Raw genomic sequence first — 14,255 nt, forward strand, 5'->3', positions numbered from 1 at the left:
CGTTGATAAGAGATACCATTAAGATACTAATGAAGTGATTAGTCCGTGGAGCAAATCTTTAGAGGCTAAAGTATTTTTTGGCAAGGAATGTGAAATAAAAATACCCCTTATCAGTTACATTTTTTCTTTATTGGTCTAATTTGTTACCATTTTCTGCGACAAGGATCTCTGTGCCTCACATATTGCTATTATGCTCTTTTCAGTGGATAATATCAGTTTATTAGAGGAAAATATATCATATGGAATCTAACAGCCTGAGGAAGGCGAGGTGGCTGTTGCTGCTCCATATCCCCAGTTCCAACCAGTAACAAGGCTGAAGATGTATTCTCAGCTTGCACATGCACACAGGGCACACATATACACATTATATTTACATACATACATGGCAAGCCACACAGATTACTGACAGACAGCACTGACAGCCTCATCCTCCTCCCCTTTCTGGCTGAGCAGGATGGAGGTCCACTAGTGAGAATATGTATACGTATATAGAGATGCACACATACATGTCTGTATGTATGTACAAAGTGGATCCTTCCAGCAACTGATCTCAGACACTCAGTCTGCCCAGTAGCTAGCTCCTGCATCCCTAGTTGCTGGCAGCTGGCTGTATGAGCCCTCAAGCTGGTAGCACCACTCCAGGTGCTGGTACAGGCCATCACGTGCACACATGTGGCTAGCCAGGGCTTCCCAGGTTCCATAGCTGACCCTCCTGTGCTGCTCTGGACTTGTGCGCATGAGCCTGTGATGGGCTGATGGCTGCTGTGGTGGACCTGGAAGTAGCCCAGAAGCTCTTTGTCCTGCCATCATCTCTCAGAGCAACTCTGTGGGTGTACAGAGGAGCTTTTGTCACACAACCCAACACAGTTTATGTAGCCATGTCACCTTTCTGTGTGAAGTAGAGTGGAAATTTTGCCTGTCTAAAAGCTGTGTAGGAATTCAAAGTCCTGGGGTTTTTTTGGGGGGTGGTGTTTAGTTTTGGGGTTTTTTTGCCACAGGTTCACCAGAAAGCTTCCTGGAGTGCATTTCTTAGCTTAGGACCTGCAGAACAAAAATTCTGTTCGCTTCACAAGTTATTTCAAAATTTGTGAAACTTTACAGGAAAGCTACATTTCTAAACCATCTATTCATTAGTGGATTTAGTGGGAGTAGTGGAGAAGGAAGGAGGATAAGCACAATCCAAGAAAACTCAGAGAATTCATTCCTTATGACCCCACCCAGTCACTTTACACCTTTGTGCTTGTTTTAAAAAACCCTTCTATTCCAGCTTCGTATAATTTTATAATCACTCAAGGTGATAAGTGAAAGGGCATAGGGCACTGGGGAGTGAGGTCAGAGAGGAAAGAAATAGATGAGGGAAGATGCGGTTGCTAAAATTGCCTCAGTTTTTGTGTCTAGCCTCTGCAGACAATAGGAGCAGACCTTGCAATAACTCTGATTTACAGTGTACATTTAGGAGAGCATATATTAATAGAGTGGCAATATTTCCACCAGCATGTTGGCTGATGGCAGTCACCTGTATTTGTAAGCTTGAAGATACAAAATACTTCATAGACTGCAGTTCATGATCAAACTTGGGATTCCTCAGCACAGATGCATTTTTCAACTAGAATGCCGTACTAGTATTCTACCTGTGCTTTCCCACTATTTAAAGCAACTCTGTGCTTAGCCACTAGAAGGAAAGTTTTCTGCTCTTGCAGAACAGGCGAGTCACTGGATCTGCCACTGACTCCCCCTGTTGCATTAAGTAGTTCAGATACGTTCAGGTTGGATACAGAAGGTTAGGAGCAGAAGTGCCCCATTTTGTAAGTATAAGCCTATTAAAGCTGCAATAGTCACACAGTAGACTATTCTCCATGTCTCCAGCATGTTTTTTTTCTCTCCATAGTCATATTTAGAATCTAAGGAACAGCATCTGTCCTATGAGGAAAGGCTGAGGGAGCTGGGCTTGTTCAGCCTGAGGAAGAGAAGGCTGAGAGGGGACCTTACAAATGCTTCTAAATATGTCAAGGGTGGGTGTCAGGAGGATGGGGCCAAGCTCTTTTCAGTGGAGCCCAGCAACAGGACAAGGGGCAATGGGCACAAACTGAGGCACAGGAAGTTCCGTCTGAACATGAGGAAGAACTTCTTCCCTCTGAGGGTGACGGAGCACTGGAACAGGCTGCCCAGGGAGGTTGTGGAGTCTCCTTCTCTGGAGATATTCAAGACCCGCCTGGACACGGTCCTGTGCAGCCTGCTGTAGGTGACCCTGCTTCAGCAGGGGGGTTGGACTAGATGACCCACAGAGGTCCCTTCCAACCCCTAACATTCTGTGATTCTGTAACAGCAGCCAAATCGTTGTCCTTATGTTTTTTTTATGGCTGCATTCTAATTCATGTGGACTGGATAAAAAATTGTCCTCTACAAGAATCAGTGTGGATGGCTTGGCAGCCTTGCTTTATCATCTAAGGCTGGGAAGAGAAGTATTTAATTATTAGTGATGGCATTATAAACTTATGTTTGCTTCACTTTTTTATTTTTTAACACTTTCAGTTTGATAATAGCAGTAAAGTCATAAGAAAGGGCCTTTATCAGTCAGATAAAGAACCACCAACTCTTAAGTCTTTCACACACAGCTTTTAACTACTTCAGCTCAACTCTTATCTGGCTGATAAGATTAATGGCAGTGTTCCTTATAGCTTTTTTTATTTTATTCTTGCTATGAAGTTCAAAGGTTGTCCAAGAGCAGTATTCCACTATTACTTAAGACTCGGATGCCCAGAGATTGCCGTTATCTTCCTTTGGATAAAGGTCTGGGAGTTTTCAGAAATCATAGTGGTAAGCTTTGTCTTCATGCAAATGACACTATCTACTTTTGCTCTTCCTTGATCATGCTGGGAGTGAAGGGCAAAGCTGAATTTCCAAGCCTTGGGTATCTCTGTTGGCAATTTGTTACACTGCTATTCAGCAAACGCTTGGAGAGACACTTCAGCCAGTCATGAAATGCTGTTATTTTGCTACTTGGTGGACAATGCATATCTGTTGTAAACACAAGCATCTCAATCCTTGCTCTCTGTGTGCTTTTGCAGAAGAGGTGGATGGTATTAAAGACCTTCATCTTTACTAAGTTGTTGATAATACAATAATCAAAATGGTCATTGGAAAACATGATTATGTAGGGCTGTTAAGATGAAGTTGGTGACATGACATGGAATACAGAAAACTATGCATCCTACTATAATTTTGGAGTAGATTTAGAATCTCTTTTAACAGCCTGTGATTTGTTCTTTATGTTCTGGTATCCGTTGTGAACCATAGCTAAACACAACATCCTGTCATATCCTCCCTCAGGTTTGCTTTTTTGTTAGTTGGTTCCCAAGATTCAGTGCAGTACAACTTCCTGTTCGAACAGAGTCAGAACTGCTCAATCTACGGTTTGAAAACCTTCAGACTGAGTGATGGTGAAACTTGCGTTGTGACTTCTGGTAGTATTTCAGACTAACACTCTCCATCATCTGGATAACTGATTTGTAGTTGAGCCCTGTTCAGTTAGTCAAATACATCTGTATCCTTTATTTCGCTGTGACAAACAGAGGCAGGACTGAACTTCTGTTGTTCTGTACATGCTCATAGTACCTGGAAGAGTCTGGGCATGTGTACAGAAATGAGAAGGGAACTGGAGATCTTAAGGCCTCTCCCTGACTAGATTTACATTACAAACTTGTGTGGCTCTTTGAAGCTGTTCTTGAAGTGTCTCTGTATTATTCCTGCATCATCTGTCCTCGCTGCCACCTCTCATATGCTTCTTTTTCATGTGTGAGTTTTGTCAGGAGCTCCTTGTCCATCTACACAGGCCTCCTACCACTCTTGCTTGAATTCCTGTTCCTGGAGCCACCTTCTCTTCAGGACCAAATCCCATGGGATTCTTCTAAGCAGGTCCCTGAACAGGCCAAAATCTGCTCTCCTGAAGTCTGGGGTTGTAAGCCTGCTATATGCCTTGTTTCTCTCAGGATCCTGAACTCCACCATCTCATGGTCACTGCAGCTAAGGCTGCCCCCAGGCTCATCATATTCCTGCAGTTTTCCTTGTTTGTAACTATCAGGTCCAGCAGAGCATGTCGTCTTCTCAACTATTCCATCAGCTGTGGCAGGACGCTATCATTGCTGCACCTCAGAAGGCTCCTGAATTGCTTGTGTCCTACTGTTTTGCACTTCCAGGATACACTAGGAAGGGTGTATCTTAACACCCACACTAGGGTGGTTAAGGTTTCAGTTTGGCCAGAAGTTCATACACTAGGATTCATGGGTAGCTCGCTGTCTGTAATGGGGGAAGATGTGGAGTAGGAAGTGGTATTTGTGGGTAGGTAGACATTGACATGGGGAAAAAAAAAGTGCTACAAATGTTAGTGGCCAAACAGACATCTTAGTATGGACAGCATTGTTGTAAATATGAAATAAGATACATGCGATAATATGGACATGAGAAAAAAAAAACCAGTGGGCTACTCTAATGGGAATTGCTGGTAGAACAATCCTATTCTAACATTGACTGGCTTACAATCTGTGGGCAAGGGGGAAAATTATAATGCTGGGAGTTATGATTTGCTACACAAATTGAGAAAATAGTTCAGAAAATGTCATTCAGGCTTTTTGGTGAATTGAAACTATGGAAAGATGCAAAAGAAGCTTAAAATGTGTTTCAGGAGTACAAAGGTAACAAGGTCTGTTAATTGTAAGAACAGTATCATATTAGGTTTCAGGTACCTTATTTCACACGATAAAGCTGAAGTAAATCTTGAGCATGCTGCAAAGAAAAAAATATATTTTTGGTAAAAATATCCTTTTGTGGCTGACTATGTAGGGAAAAATCTTACAAAATGATGAGAACTGAAGAGATGGTAGGTCATGTCTGTCCCAGGAGGTAAAGGACAGCAGGCCCTGGGTGGAAAATTCCAGCACCTTTGTCAGACTGAAGACTCGGGAAACAACATTGGTGTTTTGGTGGCAGGCAGACTGTATTTGCTGAATCAGAATGTTGGACCAGTTGTAGTTAACTTTGTCTGAGTGTTTAGATAGCAATTTGTTTAATTCCTGCATGGTAACCCTTTTCTAGGAAACTATTGATGTACAGCTAAAAACTAAACACCTCTGGATTAGCTCTCTTGGTTGAAGGCAAACACATGCTTAAGTGACTTGCTGGACCTGAGCCCAAGGGCTTTGTTCACAATTATGGCTCTGTTTTTCATTGCACTCGTGTTCTGTCATCAAATGTAGCACTAGCCAGCATCTCTGCTTAACGATACAGCACTCCTGTCATTTTGCTCATAATTTGGAGTTATGTTTCTTGCCCCGTATTTCTAGAAGCAGCCAACACACGGCAAAGGAATTAACAGAGTATCTCCTAAATGTGTTAAGATGTTTATGGCACTGAATCAGACAGACAAATAGATATTTACAGACCTTCTGGCTAGTTTTAAAATTGTGACTTCTGTTCTAGTGAGTGCAGGACTGAGAATAGCAGTAAGTGGCGCATCCATTGAAAGAATAACTTTTTGAAAGTAGTGAATTGCGCATCCTTGGGATGCTCTCTGGAAAAAGAAACCTCTGAAAGAGGGGGAAGAGAAAGCAGGTGGATGGATGCAGGAAGCAACTGACTATCTGGAAGAACGAAGTGGCTTTCTCAGTTTTAAAATTGGAGTTCTGTCTTTTGGAGATGGACATGACAGCTTGTGAGTAAGCAGGAAGTAACTCAGCAATAAAGTAATCTCTCTTCGACACTGACATTTCCTTTAAAAACTGAGGAGGGAAAATCCAGATAAGCATGAACATAACCTTCCAATTTTGTTTCTGCAATTATTTACACAGTAATTAATGCAAAAGCTTTCTTTACCTAAGAGAAGCATAAATTAATGGCTTCCATATAGCAAAGATTGTGAGTGTGGTTTATTTACTTACTGCTGTTACAGACTATCTAATGAGTGCTTTTAAACTGCATTCACAGTTCTTGTCACTAGCTTGTGAAAATAAATTCTTTGAAAGGAAATGCCAGATGCGACGTTAAAAAAGTAGTCAAACTTATTTTGTCTGCAGCCAGGTTTTTTGGTGGAGACTGTGGAACTGTTCTTCCTTGGCTACTGCTCCATGAGATCAGCTATGGAACATGCTCAAGAACATGAAGCGTGTCTTGAGCAAACCCAGAGGTATTGTGTGGAGAGACAAATATATAACCAAGAGCTCTTGCAAGGACAGCTGCACAGACGAGAAAGAACACCTCAGACTTTAAGGCAGAAGATTGCACGTTCTTGTCGGTAAGGGTTTTTTTCTTATCTTTATTGTTAGAAATATTCTAATTCTTAATTGATTCATGCATATAGCTGGTAATATCTTCAAAGAAACCTAAAAGATAAAAGCACTAGTTCTACTTTGATCATTCAGCAAGACTGTGATGAAGTTGTATATATGTGTTTTTATATACTAATATATAACTATATTACAAAATGTTGGATAAATCAGTTGAATTGCCTTCATTAAAGTGCAAGGGAAAAATATGCAGCATAGAATTGTGGAGTATTAGTCAAATCATGTGACAGGAATTCATAAGGCCCTGAAAAATATCTGTCCTTTTACATGGAAGTACTTAGAGCCAAATCTGTGCCTCACATGATCCTTTTGAGGAAGAAGAATGGAGATGTATGATAGCTGTGTAGAAATCTAATTTATTAGTCTAGTAAGGACTTAATAGAGGCATTCTGTAGCTTTAACTAACTGCCTTGGAATCTAGGCATCATCTGGGTAGACAGGAACTGTCTTTTAAGTATGCAACTCTTGCTCTGTGGTACCAGAGGATAGTGAAGAGAAAATTATTCTAGTTAAATTCTCAATAGCTTTACATTTATCCATGCTTCATTAGCAGAGTTGATTGGATTTCTTGGTAGAACCTTGTTCTGCAAGAGAACAAATTATTTCTGCCCGACTGCCTGTCTGTAAAATATTCCTGTTTACAGGATTTGACGTTTGGAGATTTGTTTTGGTCAATGGAATGACCATTCTAATGATAACAGCAACTAATTCCACTTCAAATAACTGATCTGTCCTGAATAAAAAACATGTGGATCAAAATCCTTCTGAGCTATGACTTCTTGTGACTCAATCTGCTTAAACATGGAGAAGCGTGGATGACTCCAGTTCCTCTCCCACTTGTAGCAGTAAGCTGCTTCGCTGTACCATGTAGTCCCATGAGAATTCAGAAATGTTAACAAACCTTTGCAGTTTTCTTAGAGTTCCTCTACACAGAAAAGCATTTATATGATCCCATTGTTATATTTTTGCCCAAGGTTAAAATGTCTTACGACAGGACTATCAAAGTATGATGCATGGCAGTACTGGATAGAGATATTTATTTCCTGCCTCTATTCATTTGTTATGAGTCAGGGTTTCAAAATATTAATAACTGCTAAGAGACACAGGGTTCAGTGTTGCTGGCTTCAGTGGCTTACTTTTCAGGGTAAAGAAGGGTTGTGTTCTCAAATGGCCTTAAAATCACCCTATCAGTACCAGTGATAATAACAAGCAATAGTAAAATATTAGGTTAAAAAAAGCACATAATAATATAAAATGTTATGTTCAAAAACGTATAAAGCACACAAATAGTAAATAAAAATAGGAAAAAGCATTGCAAAGTACTTTGAGTGAAAACCATTATCAGAATGCAAGTTATCCTCAGGGGATTGTTACTAGCAACGATCTTGGCAAAAAGTGTTGTGTGACTGCTCAATCGTGCATGGACTTGCACAGTTTCACTTCCCGCTGACCTCCAGCCTCGCAAGACTGTGATTCTCTTCTGCAGTTCCATAAGGTGTGTGAACAGCAACCAACATGTGATAAAGGGCTAAATTACCTGGAGTCATAGTTGTTTGTGCTTAAGCTTTGTCCAGAAATGACTGTCATCAGGGGTCTACGCCTGCCTTTAATGGAGCTGTTTCCCTGCATGGAGATGAAAGACAATTTTCTCAACCCATTTGTCCCCTGCTAGTGTCTAACTTTTTCTTTCTGCTTTGTATTTTCAGTTGTTCTTCTAAGAAAGCCAAGTCTCATCTTTACAGTTCCTTACCAATTTTAAAATGGCTTCCCCGTTACCCAGTGAAGCAATACTTATTAGGAGACATTATCTCAGGTATAAGTACTGGGGTTATGCAGCTCCCTCAAGGTGAGTGTCTTTCTGGACTTATTTATTCTCTTCTTTACTTCTTCTGTGTGTGCCTTTCTGGTAGTGCTTGGCTTCCTGAACAGGTGCTCGTGAAAATAGGATGTATATTTCAGGTGTGTGTGTGGAGATCAGTACAGCATTCTGCAGCCCAGCCCATAATGATGATTCCCTGAAAACTGCAAGTCAGTATATGCAACAAACTCTGACAGAAGCTTACCTCTCTGATGAACACCAATAGCTCTCAATGACAGAACAACTTTTCACAGTTTAAGTGCATGTTGAAACCTTTGCTGAGTGCACCAAATTTCTGATCTCCTGATCCTGAAAGGTGTAGCAAATTTCTTACAGAGGGTAGGAGTATCTAATAGACATAATGTTTCAGAAGAGCAACTGTTGCAAAGTAACCAAACTTAATTCAAGCAGGGAAGAACCTGCAAGAAATCAGAGACTGATCTCTCTTTTTCTCTTAAGGCTAGAAGTCACCAGTTTAAGCTGGAACCATAGTACTGGGCAATTATTTATATGGTGGAAAGAAATCAAAAGTGTCTCCTATTACAAGACTGCAATTTTGTGGAATTTCTATTAAATTACTTGGAAGTTTCACACCAGGTGGAGCCTGGCCCTGAAGCAGGAGCAGGCTCTGTGGAAGACAACGAGAAAGCCAGTGTTCACTGTTCTGTTCAGCTCTTGGTGACTGGACCAATGGAATCTTTTGTTCAGCCTGTCAATTTACCATCGGCAGTTTCAGAACTACTGTGGGATTAGAAAGTGACAGCATTTTTACAGCAGTATCGTTATGGGGTTCCATCACTGCTCTGGGAATAGCAGCTTCATGACAGCTACCACAGTCCCTGTAGATTTCCCCGGAGGTCTTGGAGCAGAGGGAATTCTTGAATGTGTCCAGAACGGCCCTCATGCTAAGGGTAATGTAATTAAACATATATAAGTTTACCTGCATTTTAGTTTATTTCATATTTTCACCTCACTCATTCCACTTTAGGCTGAAGCTGGTCTGAAGAATTAATCTGTAAATCCAAGAAGCCTAGATTTTAGTAGGCGGTAACCCATTAAAGCAGTGGAATATCCTAACTTCGTCTATGCAGTTGACGTCTTTATTTCTGTAGCTTCCCAGTTTTGTGCAATTTTTTTATAATTAAGGATATTTTTTCTTACAAAAATGTAAACATCAACTTATCTTAAACTCATAAGTAATGTGGTTTACCATCAGGCATATCTGTCATATACTAGACACAAACATTACCAGTTGTGTACTGAAACACAGTTTATGTGATGACCAGATAAGAACACTAAAATTTAAGTGGTCAGCAGTGAACTTTGTACCTAATTTTGTGACTTTGTTTTAAACTAAACATTATTCTTTCCTTTGGTGACTGCAGACATGCCCTTGAACTGCTCTTAATCTTTCCTTTTTAAAAAGACAAAAGTTGAACTTTTATTTTTCTGGAATGAATGTCATTATAGCAAACCTGAGTTCAAAGAAACCTGGGAATCATTCCAGGCAGAGCTACAATGACCAGGGTGTTGAAGCTGTGAAATCATGTTGTGTCATTATCTCTTTATTTCCTTGGCACTGACAGCCTTTAAAAAATGCCAGTACAAGTGAAAAGGAAAAAGAATAAAAGGGTATTCAGATCAGGAACTTCACATGGACCCGCCCTGCTCATTTCGAAACCACTGGTTTTCAGTTCTGGTCACTTGTACTGTTAAGTTCATCAGCATGTTAAAGGCCAGGCTGTTATAGTACAGGGTGTTCTGCTGATACTCTTGGTGTGAGAAGTAGCCCCTGAGGCAGTGAATGTATGTGGGATGAGTTTCAGAAGTACTTAATGAAAAGCTCATTGCTGCAAGAGAATAAATGATATCATCAGTCCAGTTCTCACAGGAAGATGAATCCTTGGTTAGGACTCAGACATTGCTTTGGGCATGAGCAAGGCTGTGTGAGCTATTACACTGCGCAAGAGTGCTTGGATTACACAGAAGATCCCTTCCGGGTGTTATTCTTTCATGATAACCTGATGCTTTGTCTCTCAATTTAAAAATGAATTAATAGGGAGAGGTGTTTTCGAGTATCACTAGCTCTCCATGGTGGGTGAACCATTGCTTCCTTTTATAATTTGTACTGGACTGTTGACCTTTTCAGTCCTGACTTGGACCAGTCTGCCCAAGCGTGGTAAGAACACACAGCTTCGTCAGGTGGCATGAGTCTGCACTTGCGAAAGTGAATTGGAGAACCAAGCCAATCCAGGATACAGTGTTTTCTTCTCAAGGCCCATTTGTTCAGTTCTGGTGTCTGATTTTCATAAATGCAAGCCATGTAGAACTACTGATTTTGCTGGAACTGCTCAGGACTGTTACGTGCCATATCATGTGATGCACGCAGTTTGCTCGTGAGCCTGGTCCCATGATAAGCACACACTCACTCACACAGAGGGGGAGCGCCATGGGAGATATCACTACCCGGTGTCCCTTAGAGCTGTTCCTCCACAGCTCCATTGCCGTGCTTGTCAGCCCTGCTTGATAGGAATGCTGTGGATTGCACTTCCGCTGCATGGAACTGGACAGGACTTAACAAAAAGGGCTTAATTTGGGGGAAGTATACCAGACTGTATAAGCTCTAGATTGTAAGCAATGCTTCGCTGCTTATTTTACATTTTGGAGCATGTTTTGTGGAAACAGAAACTGTTATGTCATTCCACTTGTACTGGGGTGAGGGAGGAGGGAACTATTTAATCAGTCATGGATTGCCATGAAGAACATGTCTGCTTAGAAAAGGAGAAGAATAAAATGTGTCCTGCTGGTTATGGGGTTTTGGGTGTTTTTAATTACATTCTTTGACAGATGCAAACAAAAGCAATAAAAACTGCTTGTTAGCTCTTAAGAAGTACTTCCAGCCACAAGGCAAGACAATGAGAGCACGGCTACTCGGATGTACACACAAACACACACACATACACCTGCAATGCCTGTAATCAGAGACGTCCGGTGTCCTGACTCAAACCATCAGGTTTCTAGACTGCTCTACAGTATTACACATATTAAAGAGTATTCCCTGCAATGTGTCTTGTATTTTAAACCTATGATATGTTGCTAGATTTCCTGTTAGATGAGTTCAATTTTAGTAGGCTTAAATCCTTTTGCTACAGATGGTTTCTTTCTTTTGTTTGCCTAACATACATATTTGTGTCTGTTTTCCAGGTTTAGCCTATGCTTTGCTGGCAGCTGTTCCCCCAGTATTTGGCCTATATTCTTCATTTTATCCTGTCTTTCTATATACTTTTTTTGGAACCTCCAAGCATATATCAATAGGTATATCTGTATGGATAACTGAAAGTCTGTGTGTATGTGTGTGTTTATTAAAGTGGTAAAAAACAAAATTGGAGAAACAGAAAGTGTAATTGTTTTCCATAAATTCAAATTTAAGTGAATAGGAGAAACACAAATGTGTCAAGCATTGGCAGTATTTTTAATTGTGAATTTATCCCTCCTACTTAGGAAGGAGTAGAAGAGCATCTTTTATTGAATTAGATCTAGAAATGTGTGCTGTGAACTTCTGAACTGTAATTTCATTGCTGCAGTCAACTGTCTGTGTGGCCAGGATGAATCTTTAATCTGTATAATAGAAACTGAGATAGAAGATAATGCTGGTGTTTACTTACCGTAGAGGTGTGTGTTCACCATCTAACGAGCTTTAATGGTGCTGAGTACTGGTGCAGATTGTGGGACTAAAAGATAACAGTATTTAGATAGAAAACTCTATTATAGTTTAATTCCACATATCTCTTAATGAGAGCCACTCCTAAAAAACACCCGCCAGGATTTTAACCAATTATTTTCCTCTTTTTCTTATTTCAGGCACTTTTGCTGTGATTAGTATGATGGTTGGTGGAGTTGCTGTGAGACAAGTGCCTGATGAAATAATTTCTGTAGGCTATAATTCTACAAATGTTACAGATTCCCTAGACTATTACTCTGCTAGGGATATCAAGAGGGTAGAGGTAGCTGTGACTCTCGCCTTTCTTTCAGGAATTATTCAGGTATGTGCTTGCAGTTTGCTGTAAGGGCAAGTTCAGATGCTGCTGCCAGACTTCTGGTTGCAAGGGGCACTGGGTCATGGCGGATTCCCTATCAACAGACTTGTGCTTCAGCACTACACTGTGTAGAATAAAGGCTGCTGCATGGCAGCCACATAACCAAAGCGGGGAGGGATACATTGGAGCCAAGTCTTTGACTGGCATCTTGGCTTGACTGGGAAAAATGGGACCTCCTCCCTTTCATTTTACCCTGTGCCATCAGAAAAACTCAACCTGATGTTCTCTAATCTGCCCATAAATGCATACAAACTCATGTGTTTGCCCATATCGCACCTGCCGGTAGCATGGAAGATTTGGTGCATTGATGGCTGCCTACTGAACTGTGGGCCTTGGAAAGGCTGAGTTCAGGTTTGCCTGATCTGGCTTGTGCGTCAGGGTAGGAAGAGGTGTCCTGTGGCCTGTCTGCTATATAGTGCTGATGTTCAGGCTACAGTGTGAGTCACATGGTTAATACTTGTCTTGTTCATTAGTTATGCTTAGGTCTCCTTCGATTTGGATTTGTAGCCATCTATCTAACGGAGCCTCTAGTGCGAGGATTTACTACTGCTGCTGCGGTTCATGTCTTCACTTCTCAATTAAAGTATTTCCTTGGCATTAAGACTAACCGATACAGTGGACACCTCTCAGTTGTATATGTGAGTAACTGCGTTTACTAAACATGCGAAGTCTGCATTGTCTGGATCTAGCACTGAAGCCTTTTCCTATTTTTTTTTTTAATTATTTTGGCACTAAGTAGAATAATGCTTCAGCATTCTAAACTGGATATGAAGTCTTTAAGTGCTATAGCAATAGAAAGTGCAGCTTGGGTGTGACTTGATAGATCAGCACAGTCTGAGATGGGCAGATTTTGGGATTCTGCTAAAGGTAGTTTTGTAATATGAATAGATAATATTCATTGAAGCAAGTCTCTTGTACATCATGGGAAAATGTGCTACTAAGAAAGCTATCCTCCTGATAAAACACAAGCCTGAAGCCCTAGCGAATATGCTTCACAGTAGATCAGACATGTTTTGCAAAGCTGGAAAATATTATTCTCAGAACCTTGCCCAGTCTGTATTTCTTTAATTTTGCACTCAATTCCTGATGAGAGTATTCTTCATTTCCTGTTTGTGAGCTGTTTTGTAGTGTGGTTGGACACAAAGTGCTGTGTCATTGTAAATGTACCTGTTCTCTAGAGCAATGGGAAAAACTATTTTGAAAGAAAACAGTCAGTGTAAAACATTGCTGTTTATTGAAGACCCTAAGCATTAAAACTGATCGTTCAGAGCATGTAGGGATCCAGTATTTGACATAGCTCATAGCCTAATCTTCTGCTCACCTTCTAACATATAGTGATGCAAGAGGACAGAAGAAAACCCATGTAGTGTAAAGCTATGATTTGGTTAATATGACTTAAGTAAAACCAAAAGCTTTTGTTCACTTGAATTTAAAATTGACAGTTGTGCTTTGAAAAAAATGTAATAGATCCCGTGCAGGAAATTATTTGTGTGAAGTGGCATTTCTAATTGGAATCACAACCAAAGCTTTTAAGTTTATATAAGCATTATTTTTCTTGCTGTTATGAACAGGCTGAGTTGAAATCCATCTGAATCTGATTTGCTTGCCAGTCTAGGAAGCCCCAGGTTGTTATCAGAAAATCAATGCTCTGATTTTGCAGACAAGAAATCCTGAGTGGAAGAATAGAGAAGATCTCAGATATTTGTGAAAACCCAAGCTTTTGGGCAGATTGATGGCTCAGCAGTAATGAAGCTTCAGGATTTCGACTACAGGCAGGCTATAGAAAATACTTTGTGGGAATCTTTGTTGTATATTTGTGCAGATATAGCAAACCTTTTGGAAACAAGGCTGCGCTAATGGTGAATTCCTAAATTTGCTATTTAGTTCACTAATCCGAAAACTAGAAGTACTAACTGCCAGGCAAATAGGAGGGAAGGTATACATACAAGATGTACTGCCAGG

The 14,255-nt window shown here is 40.6% G+C and overlaps 1 protein-coding gene across 2 annotated transcripts in view; it reads left to right on the forward strand.

Annotated features, from left to right (window-relative positions):
* The window catches only part of SLC26A5 (solute carrier family 26 member 5), a 37,219-nt gene that overhangs the window by 8,304 nt on the left and 14,660 nt on the right, over positions 1–14,255 (forward strand). Inside the window, exons 2-6 of one of the 2 annotated variants that reach the window (XM_075429594.1) lie at positions 6,069–6,286; positions 8,045–8,184; positions 11,401–11,511; positions 12,058–12,239; positions 12,767–12,931. In XM_075429594.1, the coding sequence (XP_075285709.1) occupies positions 6,120–6,286; positions 8,045–8,184; positions 11,401–11,511; positions 12,058–12,239; positions 12,767–12,931 (765 nt within the window). In that variant the 5' untranslated portion in view covers positions 6,069–6,119. Of the gene's footprint in view, positions 1–6,068; positions 6,287–8,044; positions 9,108–11,400; positions 11,512–12,057; positions 12,240–12,766; positions 12,932–14,255 lie in introns of those variants that run through there. The other variant, XM_075429595.1, reaches the window with a different exon arrangement.

The sequence above is a fragment of the Opisthocomus hoazin genome, chromosome 8, assembly GCF_030867145.1.
Source record: "Opisthocomus hoazin isolate bOpiHoa1 chromosome 8, bOpiHoa1.hap1, whole genome shotgun sequence".
Taxonomy (NCBI): Eukaryota; Metazoa; Chordata; class Aves; order Opisthocomiformes; family Opisthocomidae; genus Opisthocomus; species Opisthocomus hoazin.